This window comes from Fundulus heteroclitus, chromosome 14, assembly GCF_011125445.2.
Source record: "Fundulus heteroclitus isolate FHET01 chromosome 14, MU-UCD_Fhet_4.1, whole genome shotgun sequence".
Taxonomy (NCBI): domain Eukaryota; kingdom Metazoa; phylum Chordata; class Actinopteri; order Cyprinodontiformes; family Fundulidae; genus Fundulus; species Fundulus heteroclitus.
The window spans coordinates 9,207,139-9,232,021 of record NC_046374.1 but is presented as its reverse complement, the minus strand read 5'-3'; the positions used below and the strand labels follow the sequence as shown (position 1 = coordinate 9,232,021).

Here is a 24,883-nt window from a genome sequence, read left to right as displayed (position 1 = left end):
CTGGTGTTCAGTCGGAGAATACCCTACAAATGATGTTTAACATTTAAGCTTTTAAATGGATTTACATTGGGGGTCTTTCTACTGGTTTTCAAATAAAATAAAATCTGATGTTTTATTACACTGTTGTCATATATTTATAGGGACTGTATTCTTAACTGATTTTTGCAAAAAAATATATACTTGTCAGTTATTTATAGAGATAGTAATTGCCCCACCTAGTGAACAAACTGCTTTGTAAGATTATAATTATGAAATAATTGGAACAAACAAAAATAAAAAGGTCTAAAAAAAAAAATATCGTTTTGTTGGCCTACAGCACCCCCTGCTGGCCAGGGTGTTATAGGTGTGTGTTGTGAGGGTAACCAAAATCCCCCTGATCAAGGGACAACAAATAGTAACTAATACTTTGTAGAGAGCTGGAGCACATCTGTAAAGATCTGGGAGACGTTTCTGCCAGTGCAATGGAAGTGGATGCGGATCAGGAAGCTTTCACCTAAAGGCGGTCAAATCTTGGTGGATCTTCTACTTTTAGTGAGGGTTGAAACCTTCTAACGGAGGTGGATACAGCTCTGTTTCTCCCTCTCTTGTTATTGCCTCTCCCACACACAACTTATTTTTCTGCTCCTTTTAAGTGCGTCATCTGGGTATTTCCGCACCGTTTTGAGTGGGCGGCGGTGCGCAGTACAGAGAAGGGAAATCAGAGCTGCAGCGCCAAGTCAAGTCACACATGAGACGGCGCCGGAAACTCGCCCATTTACTTTTCAAAATAAAACGCTTCAATAATAATTAGACCAAATACGGTTCTTTACTTGTAAATTTTTTTTTAATAATAACTTTCCCAGCACTACAATTACTCTTCATTGATTGCTTATATAAACTCCCAACACAATACAGTGACCTTTGTGGTTGTAAGGTGGCAAAATGTAGAAAACTTGAAGGGGTGTGAATATTTTTGCGAGTCCCTTATATCCACAATCCCTCCTCTACACTTTTTAGACTTCAAAGCTGGTTGTCTGATGATCCTCAACATGTCCATATTGGTCAGGCTCGTTGAAAACTCATCTTCAGGGTCTTCCTCTGTCTTGTTGCTGCCATCGTCTTTAAACCGTACATCAGATCAGGTCTCGGCGCCATCTTGTAGCAACTCTTGCAGCTATCCTTCTGTCATAAATACTCCCCATCCACCTCTCCCTGACTGTGTAATGCCTGTTATTTGGACTGGTTGACCCCACGCTTACACTCATCCAATTTCTGTACCTCTATTCTTTGGAATCCACTGTCCCCAGTCTCCAGCTCATTCCCACCCACGCGTTTGTTTTCTTGCTTGTACTGACTTTTGTCCCTCCTTACGGCTAAGGGCAACTCCACCTCTTTAGGCTCTCCTCCAACCGCTCTGTACTCTCACTACCGGTTGTCATTTACAAATATTACAGCCCATGGGGATGTCGTCTCTGACCTCATCTGCCTATCACCATTGCAAACAAGAACAAACTCAGAGCTGACTCCTCATCTAACATTCAGTGGTGGAGCCAGTGGTGGAGCTAGGCTTTTCAATCTGGGGGGACAAGGGGGAGAGGGGGGGGGGGGGGGTTCCTCTATATGCCACCCCCCCTTCCCACCAGATTATTAGTAAATCACAATAACAGGTCACTACTGTACAGTAGTTGCTGCTATGTAACACAAGCGGTTGCAATCCTACCAACCAGAGGAAGAACTATACAGTACAGAAAAGTAAATTAGAGAATAAACAAAGTATCAATCAAAAACTGAAGAAAGAATTGCAGAAAAGATGAGATGTGGAAGAACAGTGAGATGGTTATAGGATTAAAAAGGCAGGGAACAGGAAAGATTTGAGCCTGATTGTAACTATATTTCATTATACTTTTTAAAGTACCAAAGTATGTATAATACAGGGGTCTGTGTCTACTGTGGGGAGGATGAAACAGTAGAACTTGTTATCTTGGTATGTCTGGAATGTAAGCATGAAAGACTTCGGCTAGAATTTGATTAGATTAGATAAAAGTTTAATACGATAGGCACATTGTAAATTAACTTATAGATCAAACATAGAATTCACTGAAAAGGATTCATAGAATTTAGTTTTTATAGTATGTGTATATAAAGATAATTTGAGGGACATATGTGGAATGTGATGTCAGGAAATGAACGGTAGAAATTCGACATGTTAAAACAATCAATTAGATAAACTATCCAGAGGCAGTGAAGAGGGTTGAAAAAAAAAATCAATGACAGAACTTATCATAAACCACCAAAAGTTTGGACAGATTTTTACAGGCAGGCCTATTGACTTGGGATATATAATAGTTGAATTTGGGACTGAAAATTTCTCCCCGGGCGCCACACATGGCAGCCCACTGCTCCCCAAGGGTGATGGGTTAAAAGCAGAGAACAAATTTCGTTATAAAGTATGTTTCAATGTATGTTTTAATGACAATAAAGATGATATTACTATATTATTACTATTAAATGGAAAAATACATTTTCTAAACAGACCTGCAACTTTTCATTTAAAAGTCACTCTGCATTTCTCTTCAATGCTATGATTGGCAGGTGTGATTAAAATACTAATCCAGTCATACATGACTATCTGCATGGCTTGACCGATACAAATGGCGGGCACACAAAAAGCACACATTGTATGTTGTTGAGCAAGGCTTCACAAGTGTTGCATAAAAAGCAGCTGGAACTATTTCAGTCGCCATGTCGACCCTCTGACGGCGGGACATTGCGCAAAAGCTCAAACAAGAAGTTGGTGCTCTTTGTTGTCCGACACAGGCATGCCGCTATGCTGCTGGCTGCTGTTCCTGGGCTCCTTCCACCGGAAGTCGAGTGAGCGCCTGCAGTCAGCGTCCCGGCGCTTCACACATATAGGTGGGGCGAAGGAGGCGACAGCACGGCTCAGTCAAGAAGTTTGTCGACTTCACATTGTGGCGCTTGCAGCTTTTTTTTTTTTTTTTTTTTTCTTAAGAAAGATCCCCGAAAACTACAGGGGACAGGTGGCGCGAGCTAAGGTGGTGTGTTAAAAGGAGCGCGAGGCGGGGACGGACGCGGCCATGGACGGTAAGTGGAGCGGCTTGTTGCTGGCTCGGCTACTTGGCAGGAGGTGAAACTGAACGGGGAGTTGTTTTGCGGAGAGGGGAAGCCCCGCTGTCGCTGGGTTTGCTCTAACAGGAGGAGCGAACTCCTCCCGAATGGTTCACTAAACTCCAACCTAAAGTTCACGTTTTGCGTTAGTAAACTCCTGAAAGCCACGGATCTGTTGATCTGGACGCGGCATCGACGGAGCCGTGTAGCCCGCGCGCGGCTCACTCACCTGGCTTCGAACCTGTCGCTCTGCCAGGAAGGGCCTGCTGGATCTCTCCTGGAGGATTCACTACCGCACTCCCTTCAGAAATCATCCACTTTAAGGTTTTCCCAGCATTTCCAAGCAAATGCAAGCTATGAATCATAGTTTAATAAACTTGTCTGACATTTTCTTCCCCTCCCCTTCCACTCGGCGTACATTTGAATGACCATTTTTGGCTGTTTTATTTAAAAAAAAAAAAAAACGTCTTCTTCTGGCCGCCAACCGGATTTTAGGAAAGCCCAAAACATTGAACCTGTATGCAGTAGCGGTGAAACGACAGGCTGTCATTAAACAACAGCGTCTCCTCACGGTTTATTTCCATCCTTGTGAGTTGTAAAGACCCGCTTCCTTTTTCCAGATCGTTTTATTTCACTGATAAATAGAAACCGGACAAGATGCGTGTGTCTCTGTGTGTGGCTGGAATCAAAACCCTGCAACACAACAAACCCATATAATATTTCTGATCGTATCGTAGCATCTGTGTGGGGGCAGTTAAAGTGAAAACGGCACCCAGCGCCCCCCCCCCCCCCCCCAAAAAAAAAAAAAAAAGCTTCAGCTGTGTTATGATGTTACTGCGTTGGATGCTGAGAGTGCAGCAACTGGAAGACATTAACTTTCACTTTCAAGTCACCCAGTAAAAGCAGAGCTATTGTCCAATACGTTTAATGATCTAACTGGAAATGTACATTTATTTGAAATGAGTTCAGCAGCAGCGTTCTGTTAAGTTCCTTTGCTTTTTAGCAGGGGAAAAAATATATAAATTTTTCTCCACCTCATGTGGATTTATGTAAGCCTTAGAAAGCAGACATGTCCCAGCTTGGAAAGCATCCCACTCATGGCTCTGAACTGAATGACTTATTTTAGCTGCAGGGTGGAGCTTTGGGCCACCTGATCTTGTCACCCCCCCCCACCCCCACTCTCTCTCTCTCTCTTCTTTTCTCTCCCAGGGAAAACTTCTAGTAACGAATCTGGTAACGCGACACCGGTGCTGCAGCCTCCCCACTGCTTTTCCCTCGCTCCTGCGCCTCCTAGATGTTGGCAGGCAGCTTTATGAGCGCTAATTATATCCAGTCGGGACGCCCGTCTATCTCTGCGGCCTTCTGACCTCGCTGGTCGCTCTGCCGTCTGGTAGATTTCCACTCTGGCCGCGGCGCAAATGACAAAGTCGTACTAAAACCACAAATATGCGCTGGATCTTGTTTGTTTTATTCCAGTCACTTGCGCGGCGGTTTGCGTCGCGTGCGTCACGCAATCTAGACGATTAACAGTTACTTGTGCTGGGAGCTTTCCCTGCTCAGATATTAAACTCTTTCTCTCTCTCTCTGTTGTCCCAGGTGTGTACGGATGGGGCATGACCCCTCTCAACCCAGGTAAGAGACTATTTTTCACTCGCAGCTCATCTTGCGTGCCGGTGCTGCTCTGATGGTTCCAGTGTCTGAGTCTCTGTGTTCTCTTCGTCTCTCTCCCGTCAGTCCAACCAGCGACCCCTTACATAGAGATCATCGAGCAGCCGAAGCAGAGGGGCATGAGGTTTCGGTACAAATGCGAGGGCCGCTCGGCCGGCAGCATTCCTGGAGAGAAGAGCAACGACACCACTAAGACCTACCCAGCCATCAAGGTCGGTCAAATGCACGCTTTTTCTCGCATCGATCAAGCGCAGGGTGCACATGCTTCTGAAAGGGGCGTCAAATCCGAATCGATGCGTTAAGGTTTGTGGGTGCCGTGCGAGCGCACGTGACAATTTAAGAGGTTCCTCCCTGCAAACGCATGCAGACCATAGGGGCTGCAGAGTCTCACGTGGTGCGATGTGACGGCACGTGACAGCAGTAGTAACTTCTGATGCTTTCGCCTGTTGCATCAGATAAGGTGAGTTATCTAGGGTAGCATGTCGGCTCAGTTAATTGTTACTTCTGTCACTCACCTACAAGATATACAGAAGTGAGAGACCGTTCTCTGTGGATCCTCAGGCTAAGTAAAAAAAAAACGCTTAAAAACCACCAAATATGTGTGAAAACGTGTTGTTTATTTATTTATTTTTCTTTCTAACGAGAGCAGAGGAGATGAGAAGCACACAATGCAAGTGATGCTGGGAGGAGAAAATTAGAGAACGTATGGAGGTTTAAAGGGGAATGACACCTGGTGTCTATCTGGCAACAGAAGAGGACACGATGTGTTCTGACCTGAGGTGGGCAGAGTAGACAAAAACTGGACTCGAGTAATAGTAGCACTATTTCAACATATTTTTACTCAAGTAAAAAGTGCTTTTTACTCTTACTCAAGAGCAAAAAACAACAACAACAAAACTGGTAGGACGGCGACTCAAGTACTGAGTAACTAATCATAACATCTCATTTAATATCTGAAAGTGATGTAATGGGACAGACTAAAATATAAAGTATACATTCTGGTATTTTAAAGACTAAAATAAAAAAAATACACAAAAAATAACATGACAAATTCAAACAAGAGAATCAGTGTTCTGAATTTTTTTTTTCAACATAACACCAATGAAACCAAAACGAAATACAGCAGTTACTATGTATAAATAGCATTAGCATTATAGAATAGAGCAAAGTACTGCCAATCACAATGTCTACTGTCTACTGTATGCTCATTTGAGCTTTTCTTCCATGTTCAATGAAAACTGCTTGGTCTCCGTCGCAGTCCTTCACCCCACGTCGCAGCCACAGACAGTTCCTAATTGGTTGTTGCAACGCGACAAGACGCAAAAAACCCACGCAGGTTTTGTGTTGCTCTGGCTTCGCTTTAATCGCCAAAATTGTGCGTTTTGCGTTGCTAGAACCGCCTCTGTGGCTTCGTGTAGCTTGGCTTGCCGTCACATCGCTCCCGTGTTGCACCTGTGCGTAGGGATATCATGTAAAGTTACTCGGGGGTGGGGAGAGTTGCCAGACTGAAGAGTAGCGATATATATTTTTTTAAATATTACTTAAGCAAAGGTAAAAAGTGCCGTAAAACTAAGTACATTTTGTTCAAATAGTTACTCAAATGTAACTAGCTAAATGTAACTAGTTAGTAGGCACCTGTGGTTCAGACGGCCTTTTCCGCTGAATACAACCTTTATTTTCTAAAGAAGGAGCCGACGGTTTGGCTTCTTGAATTATTAACAGAGCGCACGAGGAAAGACCTGATGAAAGACGAGTGCTGTGGAAATGTTCTCGTTCAGAGCATCACGGAGGCCCTAGTGTTTTTTGCTTGTTTTTTTTTTTTTTTTAAAGCAAGAAAAAGCAACAACCTGGCCGTCTTCCATTGGTTTATGAAGGATAGCCCATCACAAAAAGTCCACAAGAAGCCAGGAGGTGTGATTGAGCTTCCCATGTACCGTCTGTAGGGAACTGTGTGTGTGTGTGTGTGTGTGTGTGTTGTGTGTGTGTGTCATTATGTTAATGACCAAGCCAGGAGCCAGGGTAGGAAAGGATTGTGGTTTCCACCTTTTCAAGCGTGGAAACCACAACAAAAGTGTCCATATTTGTCCTGAAAGGGTGACCTGACCTTATTGCATATACATACATGTGCAGAATTATTATTTTTTTCAATATATTGTCACCGATCAACCATAATCGTCTTATATTAAATGTGATGGACCCTCACAGACTGGTGCGTGATTAGTCTGGAGTCTTTTGCAGCGTCTAACCAGTCGTCTTCAAGCATTGATGGGTTTGGCTCCATCCATCAACCCTCCCCAGCTTCCTCGTGCTTTCTGGAAGAAAAGAATTAAACGAAGCCCACAGCATGATGCTGCCACCACCATTTTTTTGATTTGGGAGGGGTATCCGGATTCAATTGGTTGCACTGAATTTCATTTAAGGGCATCAGGGGCTGCCACCGTCTTCTGACTTTTATTCTTTTCCTTCGTCTTTATAATAAAGTTGTGGTTTGTTGCTCTGTCACTTAAAGTCCATCCCGATACGGTGATGTCTGTGGTGGAAAAATGAGAACATTGGTTTCCTACTCCATGTATTCTGTCCAGGCAGGAAACTGAAATTACTTCCTGGTTATCGGACAGATGTCTGTTGAATATAGATGGGGAGAGCTGGGTGTCTTACCTCAGGACCAACAGGCTGGTAGAGAAGCAGCACATAAAAAAAAATAGTCCTTTTACCATTTCGCATTAATATTTTCTCCCAGCGTTGCGTGAAACGAAGCCGTCTCTTACCATAGACAGAACGCGACTAGTTCTGGCCATGTTACTCACCTTGGGAAGAGCTGCTGCATGCTGGGAAACCGGCTGGCCAGCCGTTAGCTGCTGGAAGCATTAAGAGATTTTCTTTTCTAGTTTTATGGGGGGCCAAATCTGGTCTGCTGTCTCTATCCTGCCACTTCCATCTCAGCGTAACCAAAGGATAAATGGCTTTTAAAAACTGGAGTGCTGGTATTGTCCTTAGTTACATTTAGATTGCATTCCTATTAAGCATCAGATTTATAGCACTGGTAAAATGGGCCACGAGGGTCGACGCAACACACTTCTTTAAATTTAGGCTTTGAATGTCTTTGTTAGTCAAATAGGGGCTCTGAGATTCAAACGGGTGTGGTTTATTTTCAGGCACAGCTCTGAATATTAGTGCTACATAACAGAAAATAATCCAGTGGCAATATTAATGGCGCTCTGAAGACCAACAAACTCATATAATACTGCTTTGTTTGCTACTTTCTTCGTCTTCTGTGTTTTTTTTAAGGAAATCTGATGCCTGCGCATGTCAGAGTTCTTCTATTCTGAATAAACCTAGGTGCATAGAAACGCACATTATGACCGGCTTAATTGATTGTGTGCCCATTTAAACGGTACAATCCAATTATTGTTGTTGTTTAATCCTAATAATTTCAATCGGATGGTGAAATTTTGTGCATGTAAACATGGCTACTAAAGGTAGCCTTTTCCTTGGTGGGAAGAAACTAGCATCTAGTGTATTAAAACCGATCAGCCTTCTAACCTTGTTGTTTGTCTGACAGATTCACAACTACAACGGCCCCCTGCGGGTGCGCATCTCTCTGGTGACCAAGAACCCGCCGTACAAGCCTCACCCCCACGAGCTGGTCGGGAAAGACTGCAAACACGGCTACTACGAGGCCGACCTGCAGGAGAGACGCATTCACAGGTGGGTTTGTTTTTGTGGCGGAGGAGGACGGCCCCGTTGCGGTCACGGCACAGAATGAACCCAAAGCTCTAAAGCGCGATTTCAGCAGCTGATGCATGGGGCCGCTTTGGGACAGATTTCAAAGCAAAGGCCTAGAAAAGCGTGTCAGGGCAAGTAAGACAGGAAAAACCAGCTTGTATTTACTCAGAATATGCCTGCAAAAAAAAAAAAAGTGCCAGCGTCACTTATCAAAACAATCTCTGTGACTGTAATGGCCTCCACTACTTCATCTGCTGCCTCGGTAAATCTAGTCACCGACTCCATCTTGCGCGTGGACTTGAGTAAAACATTAACTGGACACACAAACTGCTGAACTTCCTCTCCGGGGTCTGGTTTCCTGATTAAAACGGTTCTGGCCAAAGCGGGAGGCAGCGCCCTTTCAGGTCGTAATGGTCTGGCTCCAACTATGTGACGCGTTGCATAAGGACAGCAGCCTGAAACGGTGAAGAAACCCTAACAAACGGCGTGTACCGTCAGCACCGTGACGCAGTCTGAGCAAACCTGCAGGGTACATTAGTCACTTGTTTTTAAAACAAAGAGGCAGTGGGTTGAAAGTAAGCCTGATTAAAAGCATCCAGACGCTGAGCTTTGTGGGGATTTTATTTAGATCCAACAGGAACTTGGACATGAACGATTTCTATATTTGCTGACCCCTTATTGTTCCCACGAAGTCTTGCGAATGATGGGATTTTTTTTCCTCCCCCTTTTTTTTGTGTGTATCTGGATGAGTATGAGGGGGAGTTTCCTAAGTATTTTTTCTTTTTTTCTGAAACAAAATAAAAGTGAATTTCTGCAAATATTCACGTGTGAAAGATGACACCCTGAAGTGGCGCCAGGCGAGTCGATGCACAGTTAGGCTCAGAGTAGTCACACCCCTGGCAGCTTGAGGATTCATTTTCATTCAGCCGTGAAGTTTAATTCTGATAGGAACTGACACAGCAATCTCCCAGAAGGAGGCAATTTACAAGGAATATTAGCTTTGAAAAAAAAAAACATGTTTTTAGTCTTGTGAGGTTGGAAGACCTCTTTGCCATCACCCTAATCTTTAGCTCCCTCCACAGATTTTCTTTCCGTCAAGTCTGAACTCTGACTGTCCCAGTCTCAAACTTGAATAATTTAAAACATTTAATTAGGGTTGCACGATATAAAAATTTAGGCCGAAATCGATATCCAATATTAATATTGTGTGTGTGCGCATGCACACGCGCACAAACATTTCCGTTTCTGTGAGGGTCAAATCTTGTAAAAGTTTGTCGCCACTGAAAACTTTGCTAACTGAATCTTTGAATTTTGGTTATAATCTAGACTTCACCGTCCAATGACCGAACAAAAACCCCATGACCAGCCCCCTGCCTTCCCTCTCTTGAAACGCAGGCAGGGAAACTAGATGGAAAAAAACCTCGGTTGTTAATATCGACCCAGTTTTACTTATCGGACGGAGATGTTAAAAAATGACTACCGTTGGTCGATGCCGATATATCGCTCATCCCTACTTTTCAGTTTTATGGTCCTGTGCCAGGAGAAGTATCAGAAGGAAATGCTTGCAAAAACGCTAAAAGTGTCAAAAATAAAGCCGAGCAGAACGTGTGATTGATTTACTGACCGAACGCGGTGTGTTTGCCGTTCAGCTTTCAGAACCTGGGCATTCAGTGCGTGAAGAAGAAGGATGTAAACGAGGCCATCACTTGTAGGCTGCAGACCAGCAACAACCCCTTCAACAGTAAGTGGCTTCAGTGCCGTGTCACAAAGTTTACTTTGAGGTTCTGCGTTGCTGGCCTTTCAGCTGAAGGGAAATCTGATCAGCCAAGTAGGCTGGGAAAGTGAATCAGGGATGTTTTCTTATATATGAATAGAGCTCCTATCATTGATTGGCTTTAAAGTGATGTTTGAAATGCAAATCAAAATTACAGTAACTTTCTAGTTGTTGTTGTTGTTTTTTCTTTTTTAAAAAAGAAAAACATTTAAAATAACACTAAAGTGTAACAAAGATTATTTAATTTTTTTTAACATAGCACTTTGACTCGACAGGATGCAGTGCTTAGTCAGTGTGCTGTGCAGTCATTACCCTCCCCACCCTTTCCTCTCTCTGTTTTTGATTGCAGTTCCTGAGCCCAAGGTGTGGGAGGAGGAGTTTGACCTGAATTCTGTGCGGCTCTGCTTCCAGGCCTCCATCACCCTGCCCACTGGGGATCTGTTTCCTCTGGAGCCCGTCGTCTCCCAGCCCATCTTTGACAATAGTGAGTCGGTAATGCGGCACTGAGCCGTTTGCGTGCCACTATGGGCGGATTAAAGCAAGAAGAAAAATGCAATTAGCTGAATTGATCAGTTCAGTTGGACACTCCTAATTTACTGGATGCCTCAGCACAAATAGGCTGGTGTAACGGCTCCATGCTGCGCGCACACATCTAGATGAGGCCTCGTTTGTATCAGTAGGTTGTTCAAAACGTGGACGGAAACACGGTGGATGTAAAAATGCATTTAAACGGAAACTGTTTTCCACAAAGGCATGTTGAAACATGCCTGCGGTTCATTCCGGCCGTGAGAGAGAGGAAGACTTTGAGTGGGTAACAGGAAGGCTGAGCTAAGCGCGATAAATCTGCTCTGTTTGAGCCTCTTCAGTCTTCAGCGCTTCTCGTGAACCATACTGGGTTGGGAAATGTTTTCAGCCGTGTGGAAAGGAAGGCATCAAGATGAGGAATACACTCAGAGACTGCCGTTTTTAATTGGCTAGCCATGCTAACCTTGCTAACTGCTAGCATAAGATGCTAAAGCCAGGTTAAAATGTCAACTTGGCAATTATTTAGTTTTAAAATAGTAAAACCCCGCTTTCCAGCACATGTGGCCTGATCTTGGCTCTGCCCCTTTTCTGATTTTTCTGATTCTGATTGGTGCAGCTCTAATAAAAACAACTCCACCATGTCTTTCATCTCTGAAGTTGAACTGCCTTCTACTACGCTGGGCCGCTGTTAACCGCTGCTCACCACAGGGTTTGTTTAAACGTGGCCTAACAGAAGGTTTTGGTTTTATGTAAAACCGATTTTTATGCAGGCACTTAAAAAATACCACCGCTAACGGCACAGACAGAACTGTGTCAAAGGCCAGCCTTTGTGTGTTGGAGAAGTTAAGTCAATTTGGCGTTATTTGTGAAAGCCTTCGATATGTTTACTTTTTCTCTAAGTGAAAGAAAAACAATTATTTTGTTGTGATAGAATATAACATAAGATAAGCGGTTTAGGACAAAGCTTTGAAATGTTCTTTCAGAGAGGCACATTTCCTATGTGCCTGTTCTCCATGAATGCATTATGTGCAAACAGCACAAAACTGGCCGCAGCGGGCGTGGAGAGGAGCGTAGGACAGGATTAGTCTAAACCGACGTTCTTTGGTTACGGATGAGCAGCGTGCAGCGAAGGTGTTCTGATAGCAATCTCCCTAATCTGAAAATAACGCACAAGATGGTGAAATATTCCGACAGATAAACCTGACTTTATTATGCTCCCCTCTACAGCCTCACAGTCGTTGTTCCTCTTCTCTTACTAACTTTTCTCATCAGCCTGAAGGTATTTACTAGAATTGATCTCGAGACTGGCCACATCCTTTTTCTGCCTCGCATTCCCATACAGTGAACTCAGATCAGTCTCTGCAGCAAAACCTGGTAGTGGTCACTTGAAAGTTAACAATTCGATTATAACTTCTTCTTCTTTTTTTTTTTCTTTCAGGAGCACCCAACACAGCCGAGTTAAAAATCTGCAGAGTGAACCGCAACTCTGGGAGCTGCAAAGGAGGGGATGAAATCTTCCTCCTCTGTGATAAAGTGCAAAAAGGTGCCTTTGCTGTGCGACGTCTGAATGCTGCCACACGCGTCTTGAACTTGCACTTTCATACTGAGCCGTCCGTAAATAGAAGCCAGAAGTGACTCAGCAGAAACGTGGCTTGTGATGCCGCTCTCGCGCTGAAGGTGGAAACTGTTTCCACCCACAGGAAATCAGGATCTGTGGGCTGGTTTTGAGACGAGGGAAGTCAATATAAAATACACACTGGTCTGAAAAGGTGTTTGCTGTCTTTAACACGTTTAATCTGATTTAGCTTTTAAACGTATTTGTTGATGATCTGAAACATTTAGTTGCTTGATGCACATAAATGTTTCAGATCATCAAAAAGTATTAGATTTTGGACTAAGACAAGCAAATTACATCCAAAAAGCTTTTTTTTTAAATGATTATTTTAAAGATTATTTAACTTGTTGAGTGTAAAATCTACCCATACCAATCTGGGCTTATGTGAAAACATATTTGCCTCAACATGTTGAATCATGACTTGCCTCTGATCAGCCAAATTTCTTTTTGTTAAAAAAAAAAAACGTGCGACAGAAGCCTGATTACTGCCAGACCTATTGATTCCACAATTCACTTGCATTGAACCTTCCTGACAACATTGAGAAGGCTGAATTAAAAAAAAAATCTCAAAGATCAGCATTGAGCTTCAGCAGTTCAGGAACAGACGGGGAAAAGATGTTATTGACATCTATTGGTCTGGAAAGAATAACAATAGCATTTTCGAGGCTTTGGGACTCCAGATAACCAGTTGGAGCTGCTACTGAGAAACGGAGAGCCGTCTAGTCTCCAGTTTGACATCAAAATTAGACACAGCCACTGAAAGATGCACTTAATGTTTCATCGTTGTAACAGTGGCAGCTACAGCATCTCATCTGAAGTGACAGTGAGTCAGACCTGGTTAATGTTGCCAAATATGACACGAGACGTTTAACTTTCACACTCAAGCTTGTGGTCCTTTTATGGTAACCACCGTGGAGAAATTCAGCATTTCTGTTAGTGTCTATATCAGCTCCTCATACTGTACATCTATAAGGCCCTGCCTGCCATTTATTGGCCTCCAGTATATTTCATTTTACCATTTATTAACCAGATTGCCTCAGATGATTGAAAATCTTACCATTTTTCAGTATGATGCCAAGATGTTGGGAAGAGCAGTTTAGATTTTGGACGGTGTCATTTCTATCTGGGCCCCCAGATGGCAGTACTTTAGGCACAGTGGTCCTTTAAATGACAAACGTCAGCCTGATAATCATGTGCTTTAGCTTCTTTCAGTCAGTTGATTTTGTTGTTTTTTTTCCTGAGAAAAGGACTACTTCAGTTTGAATAAAAGCTACTACCAGAGAAACGGTAGCTGCTTTGAGGGAAAATAAAGCTGCATTTAACCCACAGAGCAACATGTAAATCTGCAACTCGCTTATAAGCAAAGTGAACATTCTAAGACAATGAGTTCGGTCTCAGATTCAGAGATTTGCTTAAAAAAAAAAAGGAGTTGACTAAATTTTATCTATCAACTTGTTCCCTTTGTTTGGCTCTTACTCTAAATGAGCTGCAACAGGGACTCTCTTTGTCCCAAAACGGCAGCATGATGGTCCCATGCAGGCCAAATCGACGGGATGTGGCCCACCAGCGCTGAGCTTGCCGCGTGTTATCTAGCAGTCTGATCGGTTTCTCTTATTTGCCGTGACCGAAGCCGTACGGACGCGTGACTGAACACCAGACTTATCTGGAGAACCCGGAACGAGCCGTGGCTGCAGCTCGCTGCGACTGTCGAGTTGTGGTCCAGTCAGCAGTCATGAGACGAGGTGGGTTCTTCAGCTCAGCAGTCTATCACCAGAAATAACCTTACGCAGCATCAAGCATCCGTTCGACAAGACTACTGGTTTCAGATGACGTCATGCTGCGTCTGCGGGGTTTTGTTTTCCTGTTAGGCAAGGCAAATTTATTCATATAGCACAATTCAGTACAGAGACAATGCAAAGTGCTTTGTGTTGCCATTGGTTCAGAGCCCACGGCAAAACAGAAACTCTGTCCCCATACATGGGTTCAATTAAGCATGGGATTTTTTTTTTTTTTTTACTTTTCCACATTTCATTAACTAAAACAAAAGTTGTAAAATTTGTGGTTTTAACATAAAATGACCTGTGAAGGCTTTTGCAGGACTCTGTAATGGAAGAGATGCTCTAGCTTTGCAGGCTACTTTCAAATACATCTACTACTCGACCCCTGCTTCAGTTTGGTTCCTGAATCTCACTGGTTTCCCTCTCCCCCCCTGCAGAGGACATCGAGGTGCGCTTCTTCCAGGACTCGTGGGAGGGGAAGGGCACGTTCTCCCAGGCTGACGTCCACAGGCAGGTGGCCATTGTGTTCCGCACGCCCCCCTATCGCGACACTAACCTCAGCGAGCCCGTTAAGGTGAAGATGCAGCTCAGGCGGCCCTCCGACCGTGAAGTCAGCGAGCCCATGGACTTCCAGTTCCTACCTGCAGACCCAGGTAGTAGACGGCAGCGTTTATTTATTTAGGGCTTCTCAAAATCCCTGGAATAAATGACACGGCGTGTATTTAAAATAATAATTTCCATTTGAACGATCCGCTCTGCAGATGAATACCGGCTGAGTGAGAAGAGAAAGCGTACCGGAGACATGTTCCAGAGCTTGAAGCTGGGATCCATGCTGTCAACCGGTACGTTGACCTGGCCGCCGTCTTTTCATCTCCAGCGACGTTTACGACGAAGCGCCACTAAAACGCATGTTTCTTCCTCTATTGTAGTGCCCGTTCCACAAGACAGACGGCACATAAACGTCCCGGCACGCAGAACGGCCACACCTAAACTGCCTTTAATGAGCTTACAAGCAGGTAAGTGGCCTCATCCCATTGGTTGGAACGTGTTTTAATTTCACTATTCACTTGATCAGCGACAACAGATAAAACAGCGTTACAGTTAAAAAATCAACTGTTGTCCTGCCAATGGCCCGTCTAGCTAAAGGCTAATTCGCTGGCCCAGCCCCCGGTTAGGCTTTCAGAGTTAACCATTTACTACAGACACAGAATCCTCTTTATAACTAGTGACTAATAAGGCAGAGATTTAGGGATTTGGTAAAGTGTTTCCTTGACCTCTCGTGTTTTGTCATCTTATACCCACAAGCTTATTAATTTTTGGCAAAAATTTAATGTAATGTACCAGGGATTGCCAAAGTGGGGGTTCAGGAGATGGTCCAAATTTCTTAATTTAATATATTAGAGATATACTATTTTAATATAGCAATTGTATGCCTTTTAGTGTGGAAATTTTATATAATATGAAAAATTTGAATATCCAAGTTTTTTTTTTTTTATCACAAATATGTGTAGGAGTGGAAATGTACTCCTCTGTGGCCAATAATTTATTTTCTTTTAATCTACAATTGCCATAATCAATGTTTTTGGTGAAAATTGGAACAACAAAGTCAAAATATTACGAGAACCAAGTCACAGTCGTTTGCACAATCGTTTTAAAGCACTGACACCTGTTTGATGCTGATAAATTAAAATGATTTCCTTATTGTGAAACGGATACCAAAGTATAACTTTACAAGATGCTCAACATTCCTAGTTTTAAAACGGGGGGGGCAGACGTTGTTTTGTAAGAGTCATCACGAAATTACTGCTGTGTTCTCGTAATTTCCAAATACAAGAAAATAACCCTCATCTCCTTGCCTAAAGGGGGTCCCAGCCTGAGAATTTTGGCAACCGCTGTAATACACAATCACAAAGTAGTACATGAAAATCAAGAGGTCGTTTTTATAGAAAAGCCACATGTTCTGTTGGCATCATAGACACAGAGCAAAGGTGTGAGGGGAAAGTACTCTGGTGAGATGAGCCCAAAACTGAACTTTTTGCCCTACATTTGAAACACTAAGCAGTGAAAAGCTACCGTTGTGCATAAACCCTGAACACACCATCCCAGCGGCGGTGGCAGGTTTACCCTACAGCGGGTAGAGGGAAGCTGGTCAGGAATGCTGGGCAGGTTAGCAGGTTAGGAAGCTAACATTGGATGTTAGCTTCCACCAGGACAGTGAGCCTGAACATGGCAGAGCTGCAACAGAAGGGCTTACACTAAAGAGTATTCATGTGTTGAAAGTCGTTTGGAAAGTGGATGTTTACGGATCTCTCCAACCTTGGAAGGTGATGTTTTTCCTAGTTGTTGGAAGGATGCCTAACTAACTCTGAACTGTTATATTAGTCATTGCTGCATGTAAAGGTACCTGGGAATTTACCGTTGTTCTCCCAGGGGGCTACAACTAATCGGTTTCTCTTTCTCCCAGCAGCCGAGGCGCCCCCTTCTGCCGGTGGGTTGAAGCCCCAGCCTACCTACGCCTACAACCAACCAGGCCATCTTTTCTCGGTCCAGCCCAAGGTTGAGGCCTCCTCCTCCATCTCTACGGCCACCACAAGCCAGACGTGGAAGATCATGGAGAGTCTGAAGCTGGGGCCCCAGCCCAAAGCCAACCCCGAGCCCACTTTTACCATGTCTGCATCAGTCCCTTCCTCCACCTCCACCAACACCTCCGCGGCCACCCAGGACTACTCCACTGTCAACCTGTCCGACCTGCACGAATTCTTCCCCAACATCTCCTCGGCCATGTCCCAGGAGTCCGCAGCTCCCCAGGGAAACCCAGCACCCCCCTCTCAAAGGGATGCCATCTCCTTCCCCATGCAGGACCCCCAGTTCAGAGTGGACCACTCGCTCGTGGACGACGAAATCCCGGAGTTCCCCAGCTTTTCCGACGCCCATGTGCCAGGCACCCTGGACAGCCTGAACATGGAGGACTTTGCGGACCTTCTGAACCCCCGCCTCATGAACGAGGGCGGACCCGGCGCGTCCATGCTGACCTCCTCCCAACAAGGGGGCCCCTCCGGCTCCGCCGGCCAGAGCAGCGCGGCGTCCCAGAACGCCCCGGAGCCCGCCAACAACCCGGGCAGCACCTACATGAATTACCCCAACAGCATCGCTAACCTGCTGCGCAGCGAGGACATGATCGTCCTGTCGCCCGGCAACAACCAGCAGCCCACCGTGCTCGACGACTTCGACGTGCTGATGTCCGGGGACGAAGAGCGCTTCATTTCCATCTTTAACAGCGGGAACCAAGCCGGCTTTGTGTCAGGACACCCAACTTAAAGGGTTTTTGTTTTGTTTTTTCCCCCACAGACATTTTGTATATCCCTTCTTAAAGACTCACTTTTGAATGCACAGAATCAAGGAGGCAGGACTCAAAGGTAGCAGAAGTTCTAGACGTGCACGGACTTATAGAAATACTATAACCAAATGAGAGACCACAGACGTGAATGTATTTAGATTTCATCCGGCTCATTTAAAAAAAAACAAAAAAACAACGTAACCATTGTTGACAATGACTCACCGGTTTGTAAAGCCTGGGTATGAGCCATCATGGTGTTACTACGATTTTACAATACCACAGTGTCATGGTATTACCGTGATTTCAAACTCAAAAAAAAAAAAATTTTGTTCAGTTTTTATCTAAAACTGCCAGCCAGCTCCTCGCCTTTCTGGAAGTGTGCAGCAACATGCGGGGGAGGGGCAGCACTGCATTACTCAATTGTGAACCTGGAGGAAACCCGGGGTCACTCCAGCACTTTCACCCAACATCTCGCTAAAGGAACCATGCCTGGTGAGGTGGTTCTGAACATGTTTAGCATGTTTGATCTATTTTAGGAAGCTGCCCTTTCTTCTCACCACAGGCAAGGCACATTTATTTGTATAGCACATTTCAGTATAAGGACAAGGCAAAGGGGCTGGTACTTATATAATATATATAATCCCACCAAGATGGAAGCCTATGCAAATCGTTTTCCTTTTCTCCACCCCTTCGGATTATTTAGGATTATAATTATAGATGCAGCGATACAATATTATACATGATACCCATCATGTTACCCTAATTTTAATGCTCTCTGAAGGCTGTAAGTTGCCATCTGACCGTGGTAAACCAAATGAAGTCTACTTGTAAATAACCTGAAGAACATACTAAGAGGATTCATTCTGCCGGTAATGTCCTCATGGGTCAGTTTTTTTATTACATTTATGCAGCTGCGGTGAAAGTTAGTTTCTGGCCTATAGGACAGCTGTAGCAATGTTTTATTCAAGTGTAATTCTGACCTTTTTCTTTGTTTTTGTTTTTTAACATATGGTATTAAATGTATCAGATGATGATGCAGCTTGTAATGAATGACTAACCCCTGTTCAGATTCAAAGCAGTCTCTTCAATAAAAACCACAACCGTGTAAGGAAAAAGGCTCGTCCACTGTGTGTTTATTTGTCAACGCCACAGCATGCAGTGCTGAACACAACTTAACGCTCAACAGAAAAGCTTCTTTGTGATGCGAGGGGGTCGGCGTCTCCTGAAACGGCTCATAAATCAAACATTCATCAGACACTGGAGTCACTGGTGGTTTCTGATTACAATCGATCTCCTGAAGGCAATGCAATATTTCCAAAGCAACATCCTGTTGAACTTAGAAAAATAGGCCATAAAAAAAACATGACTTTTTTTTTTTTAAGAAATGGAAGAACTTGACATCAGAAGTGTTTTTTTTTTGTTGTTTTTCTTTTATCTGACTGCACAGTCCCAGCACAGACTAGGTCACCTCCAGATTGGTGACCTTGTTGATGATGTGGGAGCGCCTGGGAACGCACTCCAGGTCGAACTTGCTCTCGTAGATGGTGGGACAGAGCTTCCAGCGGTTGTTCCTGTAGATCCCCAGGTAGGTGTACACGTCCGGCTTGTAGGACAGGGGGCATTTGACGCCCGTGGCCCGGATCACGGAGTCCAGCCGCACCACGTCGCCCTCGTCCGTGAAGTTCTGGTTGTACACGCAGATCACCTGCCTGCCCTCCGTCTTGGGGTTGTACGGGCTCACTTTGACCGAGGAGATCTTGCCCTCTAAGGTGGCCCTGGCCACGCACTCCCACGCGTGGTCCACCTTGAAGCCGGAGTCCAGGTGCATGAGCCACTTCCCGGACAGCACGCCGTGGTTGAGCGCCAGCTCCCTCACAGTCTGGAAGCTGACGGGCCGGCCGCTGGCCAGCAGCTGCTCCCAGCTCTCCTGCAGGCCCGCCACGTCCCCCGCGCCGGGGCCGTGGCTGGGGCCCACCACGGAGATCCAGCCCACCCGACCCACGCCGCCTTCCTCGTCCCCGAAGCGCTGCACCCGCGACGGTCTGTTGCTCTCCAGCCAGCCGTCGAACTCCGACCGGGGGGTTTTCCTGGAGTCGAACACGATCCAGGGGTCCATGTCCGCCGCCATGGCCTCGGCGGCGTAGGTCTCCGCGGAGAAGGCCGCCTCCGCCTCGCCTTCCGCGGGGGCTTCCTCCTCCATGACGCCGTCGGTGTCCGGCCGAGACCGAGGGACGGATCCGGATCCGGGGGACGAATCTGCGGCGAAAGAGAGAAAGAAGTGTTCGGTTACGCCATTTACCGCTGGCTAGCATTCAGCGGTCCCCTCCACTACAACACCAACAACAGCGTCCGGACCGAACCTCTCTGGCCGGTCCAACCCCATCTCCAGCCCGCCTCTTACCGCACGCGGCTCAAGTTTAAGAAGGAACAACAAACGAAGCCATTACCTCCAGCTGCAGCTAGCCCACTACGCTAGCCGCCCTCCCAGCGCTCACAAACTTCACTTTCTGTCCGGTTCCGAAGGACCAGCTCACGCTGACGGCGAACCTTTGACCGCGACAGGCCGTAAAAGACGCGAGCAAGTCATCAGACATGGTCCATAAATGCAGCCGGTCTACCTGCTGGAGCTCAGGCTCTTAGCACGCGGGGCTCTTCCGCTCAGGAACACAGGATGGTGAAGTTAGCCTCTGATTTGGAGCGCTGATCACAAGATCTGACAGACTAGTCCAACCTGGCGTCGCGGATGCGTCAGAGCGTCCGCCATGTTGAATGTGGCAAATCTGCAGTTAGTCACTTAAACAGTATGAGAGGGAGTTTAATCTCAGAACATACTATATATTTGTAATATGTTTTATTTTTGTAATATTACGAGTTTATTTCAGTCTCCTGACTGTATACTCATAAAGAATAAAAATAATTAAAATAATCTAACCTGGCCCTATTACTCCAGGACTGAAATAGTTCTGCAAACTGTGACTATTCTGGAAAAGTCCCCCCCCCCCCCTTAATTCTCAAAATATGACGTTTTTCTCATAATATTACCACTTGTCTTTTTTTTTTTTTTACTTTACTGTCCTACCACTTTTTTTTGTCATATTAGTAACTTTCTCTTTAATACTCCCCCGAAACGTTTGTTCCTAATCTGTGACTATACCACAACATGTGACACGGTTTTATGAAATATGGAAGACCACAATGTTTAGATTTAACCAATTGACACACACACACACACACACACACACTGATCACACATAACAGATTAACAAATATATACACTCTACAGAGTAGGCTCATTGCAAAGTGCTGAAGGAGACTGATTGAGCCAAATCAATTCACCAAGAAAGATGGGAAAAACTATTGATTCTTTGATAAAAAAACAAAACAACTAAATTGTCATTTGATTGCTAACAGTTTATGAGTTATGATAGATTTCTGCATTTGTAACACATTCAAAACTTAGAACCCATATTACACACATTTCATTACCAAAACAAAACATGAATAATTATCGCTATCTTACCTCTACTTATAAATGAAGTCCATGCGCTGCTCTTTCTGCACAAAAATATCGGTCACTTTCCGGTAAAAGTTCTCTTTATCTTTCTTGAGTTTTAAAAGTCTCTCAGTCTCAATGGAGATCACTGCCAGGGAGGAAAGCCTTCCTTCATCAGTCCTCTTCTGGTTGTATGCTTTGAGTCTTTTTAGCGCTGAGAATGAGCGCTCCACTGACTCTGTAGTAGCTGGCACCGTGAGCACGAGCTGGAGCAACTTTGTTGCCTCAGGAACAGTTGTGATGAGACCCTTATTGTCCAAAAAGTTGAGAAGCTGTCCAGGGGACTTACATTCATCCCTCACCGTAGTTGAGCTATACAGTCCAATGAGATCGGCCTTTAATCTGTCAAAGTCAAAGAACTTGCCGTACTTCGACAAGCTCCGCAGTCCCGCGTCGTCAAAATGCTCCGACATTTCTCTGAATTTTGCGCAATCCACCAAACCGAGGAACGAGAGTTCGCCGAAACGATCGAACCTGGCCTTCATCTGATCGCTTACGTCATCGAAAATGTCAGAGAACACGCGCTCCTGCTCGCCCCTGTCGCCACAGTCCGTCAAACCGAGCGCGTCGCATTTCTGCTCGCACTGGTGACGGAAACCCTCAAAGTCCCGTCGCATGCGCTCGACGGCGGAAACCGTGTCACGGACGCGCGCCAGACAGCGCCCGATGTCCGCCGTCGCTTCGTTTTGCAGCACTCTGAAAAGTGCGTCCGTCACGTCGAACACCGCCTCATAAACGGTGAGGAGGAAGCACGTGGACGCTTTTGACAGCCACCGGTCGTATCCCGCTGCCATCATCAGCGTGTCGTTATCCCAGCCATCGGGATTATCCGTGATGATGCCAAAAAAGGCACGCAGGTCACTGTGGCGCGCGCTTATTGTCTGAATGAGCCGCGACTTAGAGTTCCACCTCGTAGGCGCTGCTGTCGGTAAACGCCGCTGGACCACCTCGTCCAACAAGTCAGAGCGCTTGGTGGACTCTCTGAAAAACGTCCCCAGGCCCTCAGCTGTCTGAAAAAAGACGCGACAGCTAGGCAGGCGCTTAGCCGAATGCGCTAGCACCAGGTTCAGCTTGTGTGCGTAGCAGTGGGTAAACATGGCCGCGGGAACCTTTTCTTTAATTCTCGCTTGCACCTCGTTAAGCTCTGACGCCTTTACGGCTGCTCCGTCGTATGTCTGCGCTACCAGCTTATCCGCACAGCCATATTTCTCCAACACTCCCAGGACGTACTCCGCTACTGCAGGGGCGCGTCCGTCCGCGCTCGCGTCCTCAAATCCCGAAAATGCTTCCTTCGCCTGACAGCCGGTCTCAGTTTTAGCCACGTAGCGCAGTATCGCGGAGATCTGGGCTTTGCCCGTCACGTCTGTGGTCTCGTCAACCTCCACGGCAACAAATCTGGCCGCGCTGACGTCATTTTTAATGTCGCTTCTAACGACGTCTGCAATTGCTTCGATCAAGTCGATCTGTATGCTGTTCAACAGGCCGGAAAACGTAGCGGATGTCTCCAGATGTTTAGCTAGCCTCTCGTCTTTCTCGGCGATGACGTGCAACAGTTCAACGTAGTTGCCGCGGTTGGCGGGACCCGCGCGCTCGTCGTTTCCGCGAAACGCTAGCCGCTGTTTAGCCAGGAAACAGGTCGCGTTGATTAGGTCCTTCAGGATCTCTCTGTTTTCCTTCACCCTGGCATTATGCACGCTGACGTTCAGCCTCAGCTGTTCGTCCAAAGCCGTGTCTATCCGGGACTTTCCGAACGTTTTCAGTGCGATTTGGCTTTGAATGTGAATGGAGGAGCACTCATGTTTGCAGATGCTCCTTTGCAAGTTCTTCAAGTCGCCGAATCCCACCCGAGTCCACACGGAGCTGTGGGTTGAAAAAAGCAGGCAAGGGAAGCAGAAAAGTCTTTTTCTGATGGGACATCCACAAAGCCAGTCTTTTCTCGTGTACCACTCTGTCTGAAAAGAGCGGGTCCTTCCCTCGGTCTGTAGCACCCAGCCTTTCAGGTCTGGAGTTAGTCTTCCTTTCGTTATTATATTCTGCTTCGACTGAAAGTCCATGTTGGAAAACTGTTTAAGAGTAAATATGTAGTCATCCATGTTAAAAAAATAAATAAATAGGATAGACGAGAGAAGAAAAATATGTTTATCGCTGCACTTGTCTCGCTTACTTGTTAAGCATAACTCGCTAATAATACATTCATAACTTGCTGTCACTGTACAGTTTTGGCATCACGAGCATTGCTCCTTGAGCGCCCCCTGCCTACAGGCCAAGGAACTGCCGGCCTCACCTACAACCCGTTCTTTGCTGTTTATGATCGTCCAGCAACAATTCGTAATCCACACACATTAAATTATGGAAAATCAGTTCATAACTGTTTGAACAACTGAATTTATGATCTAGAGACAGGAAGATGCATTCACAGAATGGAAACCAGCTCAGTTAACAATGGGATTGCGCAATCCCAGGGGAGGCCATGCTCGCTGCGGCCTCACCGGTTTACTATCAAGCGCCACCAAGGATCTACATGAAAAATAGCGAAGATTCTGCGATTTTGAAGAGGATATGATCAAAAATTAGGAAATTAGATGAAAAATTAACTCTTCATTACAAACGAATGCGTGAATCACGTTTGATATTATGTTATCATCATTATATATTTTCTATCTTTCCATGCTGGCCTTACTTGCCTCCCCTGACTGCACGTCACAGCTGCAGCTAGCCCGCTACGCTAGCCGCCCTCCCAGCGCTCACAAACTCCACTTTCTGTCCGGTTCCGAAGGACCAGCTCACGCTGACGGCGAACCTTTAACCGCGACAGGCCGTAAAAGACGCGAACAAGTCATCAGACATGGTCCATAAATGCAGCCGGTCTACCTGCTGGAGCTCAGGCTCTTAGCATGCGGGGCTCTTCCGCTCAGGCCGCCGGATGGTGAAGTTAGCCTCTGATTTGGAGCGTTGATCTCAAGATCTTACAGACTAGTCCAACCTGGCGTCGTCTATGCTCCACAGTGCCTACAAATAGAAATAACCCTTTATCATCCCTGAAATGGGGAAATACACATCTTAACGGCAAAGTGAATATACACATAAAGGTTCAAACAGAATAAATAAATAAATAAATAAATACAGTACACATAAAAGACAGACAAAGAAACAGGCAATGAACAAGGGTTACAGTGTTTTTTTTTTCTCATTATAACGTTCAAAATATTAAAAAATTAAAAAGATGACTCAAACATTTGTATGAACTAGTTGTCCTTCATGAGTCACAGATAACAAATAATGAGGTAATATGTATAGTATGTATATTTAAACTCAAACACCAACAAACTATTTACTGGAATGCAAATGACTGTAAAAAAAAAAAAAAAAAAACCTGCAGAGATTATAAACGTGAGTTGGTTGGGAGCAGTGGTGGTTGTAAAGAGCTGCACTTGAATTAAAGTGCTCTGCATGTCAAAAACAGAGAAAAATAACAACAACAAAAAAGATTTTAAGATCAAACTTTGAATATTGGATATATCATTTTTACTTAGTTTACCACAATCAGTCAATGTTTGATTTGTTCTGTAGACGAGGGCAACACAGAGTAACCCGACTCTCGCCAGACGGATGTCATTCTGCAAAAACGTATGGAACGACAGCGTCAGGTTAAACATAAAGTGCTTCGCATAAAAGAAGAACTGGGGTCAAACAAGGAAAACTACCAATGAGACTGAAGTTCAGAACAAGTTTGAGAAAGCAAAGCATTGTGGTTTTTAATATTACATCAGACTCAGTCAAATGCAGTCGAATTCTTGACACA

General features: G+C 45.1%; 2 protein-coding genes across 7 annotated transcripts; one reads left to right on the top strand and one right to left on the bottom strand.

The window, feature by feature from the left end:
- Positions 1-2,832: 2,832 nt before the first annotated feature.
- On the top strand, positions 2,833-18,644 carry rela (v-rel avian reticuloendotheliosis viral oncogene homolog A). 2 transcript variants are annotated; one of them, XM_012861461.3, is made up of 11 exons: positions 2,833-3,081; positions 4,702-4,737; positions 4,840-4,985; positions 8,336-8,481; positions 10,149-10,240; positions 10,623-10,757; positions 12,237-12,341; positions 14,629-14,844; positions 14,953-15,033; positions 15,121-15,207; positions 16,656-18,644. In XM_012861461.3, exons 1-11 carry the CDS (start codon positions 3,075-3,077, stop codon positions 17,507-17,509), a joined length of 1,905 nt encoding a protein of 634 aa, XP_012716915.3. In that variant the 5' UTR covers positions 2,833-3,074; the 3' UTR covers positions 17,510-18,644. The 2 variants fall into 2 exon arrangements, with proteins under 2 accessions (XP_012716915.3, XP_036002123.1); XM_036146230.1 differs by having other exon boundaries at positions 2,838-3,081; positions 16,659-18,644.
- Positions 18,634-24,064, bottom strand: c14h11orf68 (chromosome 14 C11orf68 homolog). Of its 5 annotated transcripts, none has more exons than XM_036146231.1 (2): positions 23,953-24,064; positions 18,634-19,784 (listed from the first exon to the last, which is right to left on the bottom strand). In XM_036146231.1, exon 2 carries the CDS (start codon positions 19,726-19,728, stop codon positions 18,988-18,990), a length of 741 nt encoding a protein of 246 aa, XP_036002124.1. In that variant the 5' UTR covers positions 19,729-19,784; positions 23,953-24,064; the 3' UTR covers positions 18,634-18,987. The 5 variants fall into 5 exon arrangements, with proteins under 5 accessions (XP_036002124.1, XP_036002125.1, XP_021171570.2 ...); XM_036146232.1 differs by lacking the exon at positions 23,953-24,064 and adding an exon at positions 21,049-21,096; XM_021315895.2 differs by lacking the exon at positions 23,953-24,064 and adding an exon at positions 20,147-20,286.
- Positions 24,065-24,883: the final 819 nt, after the last annotated feature.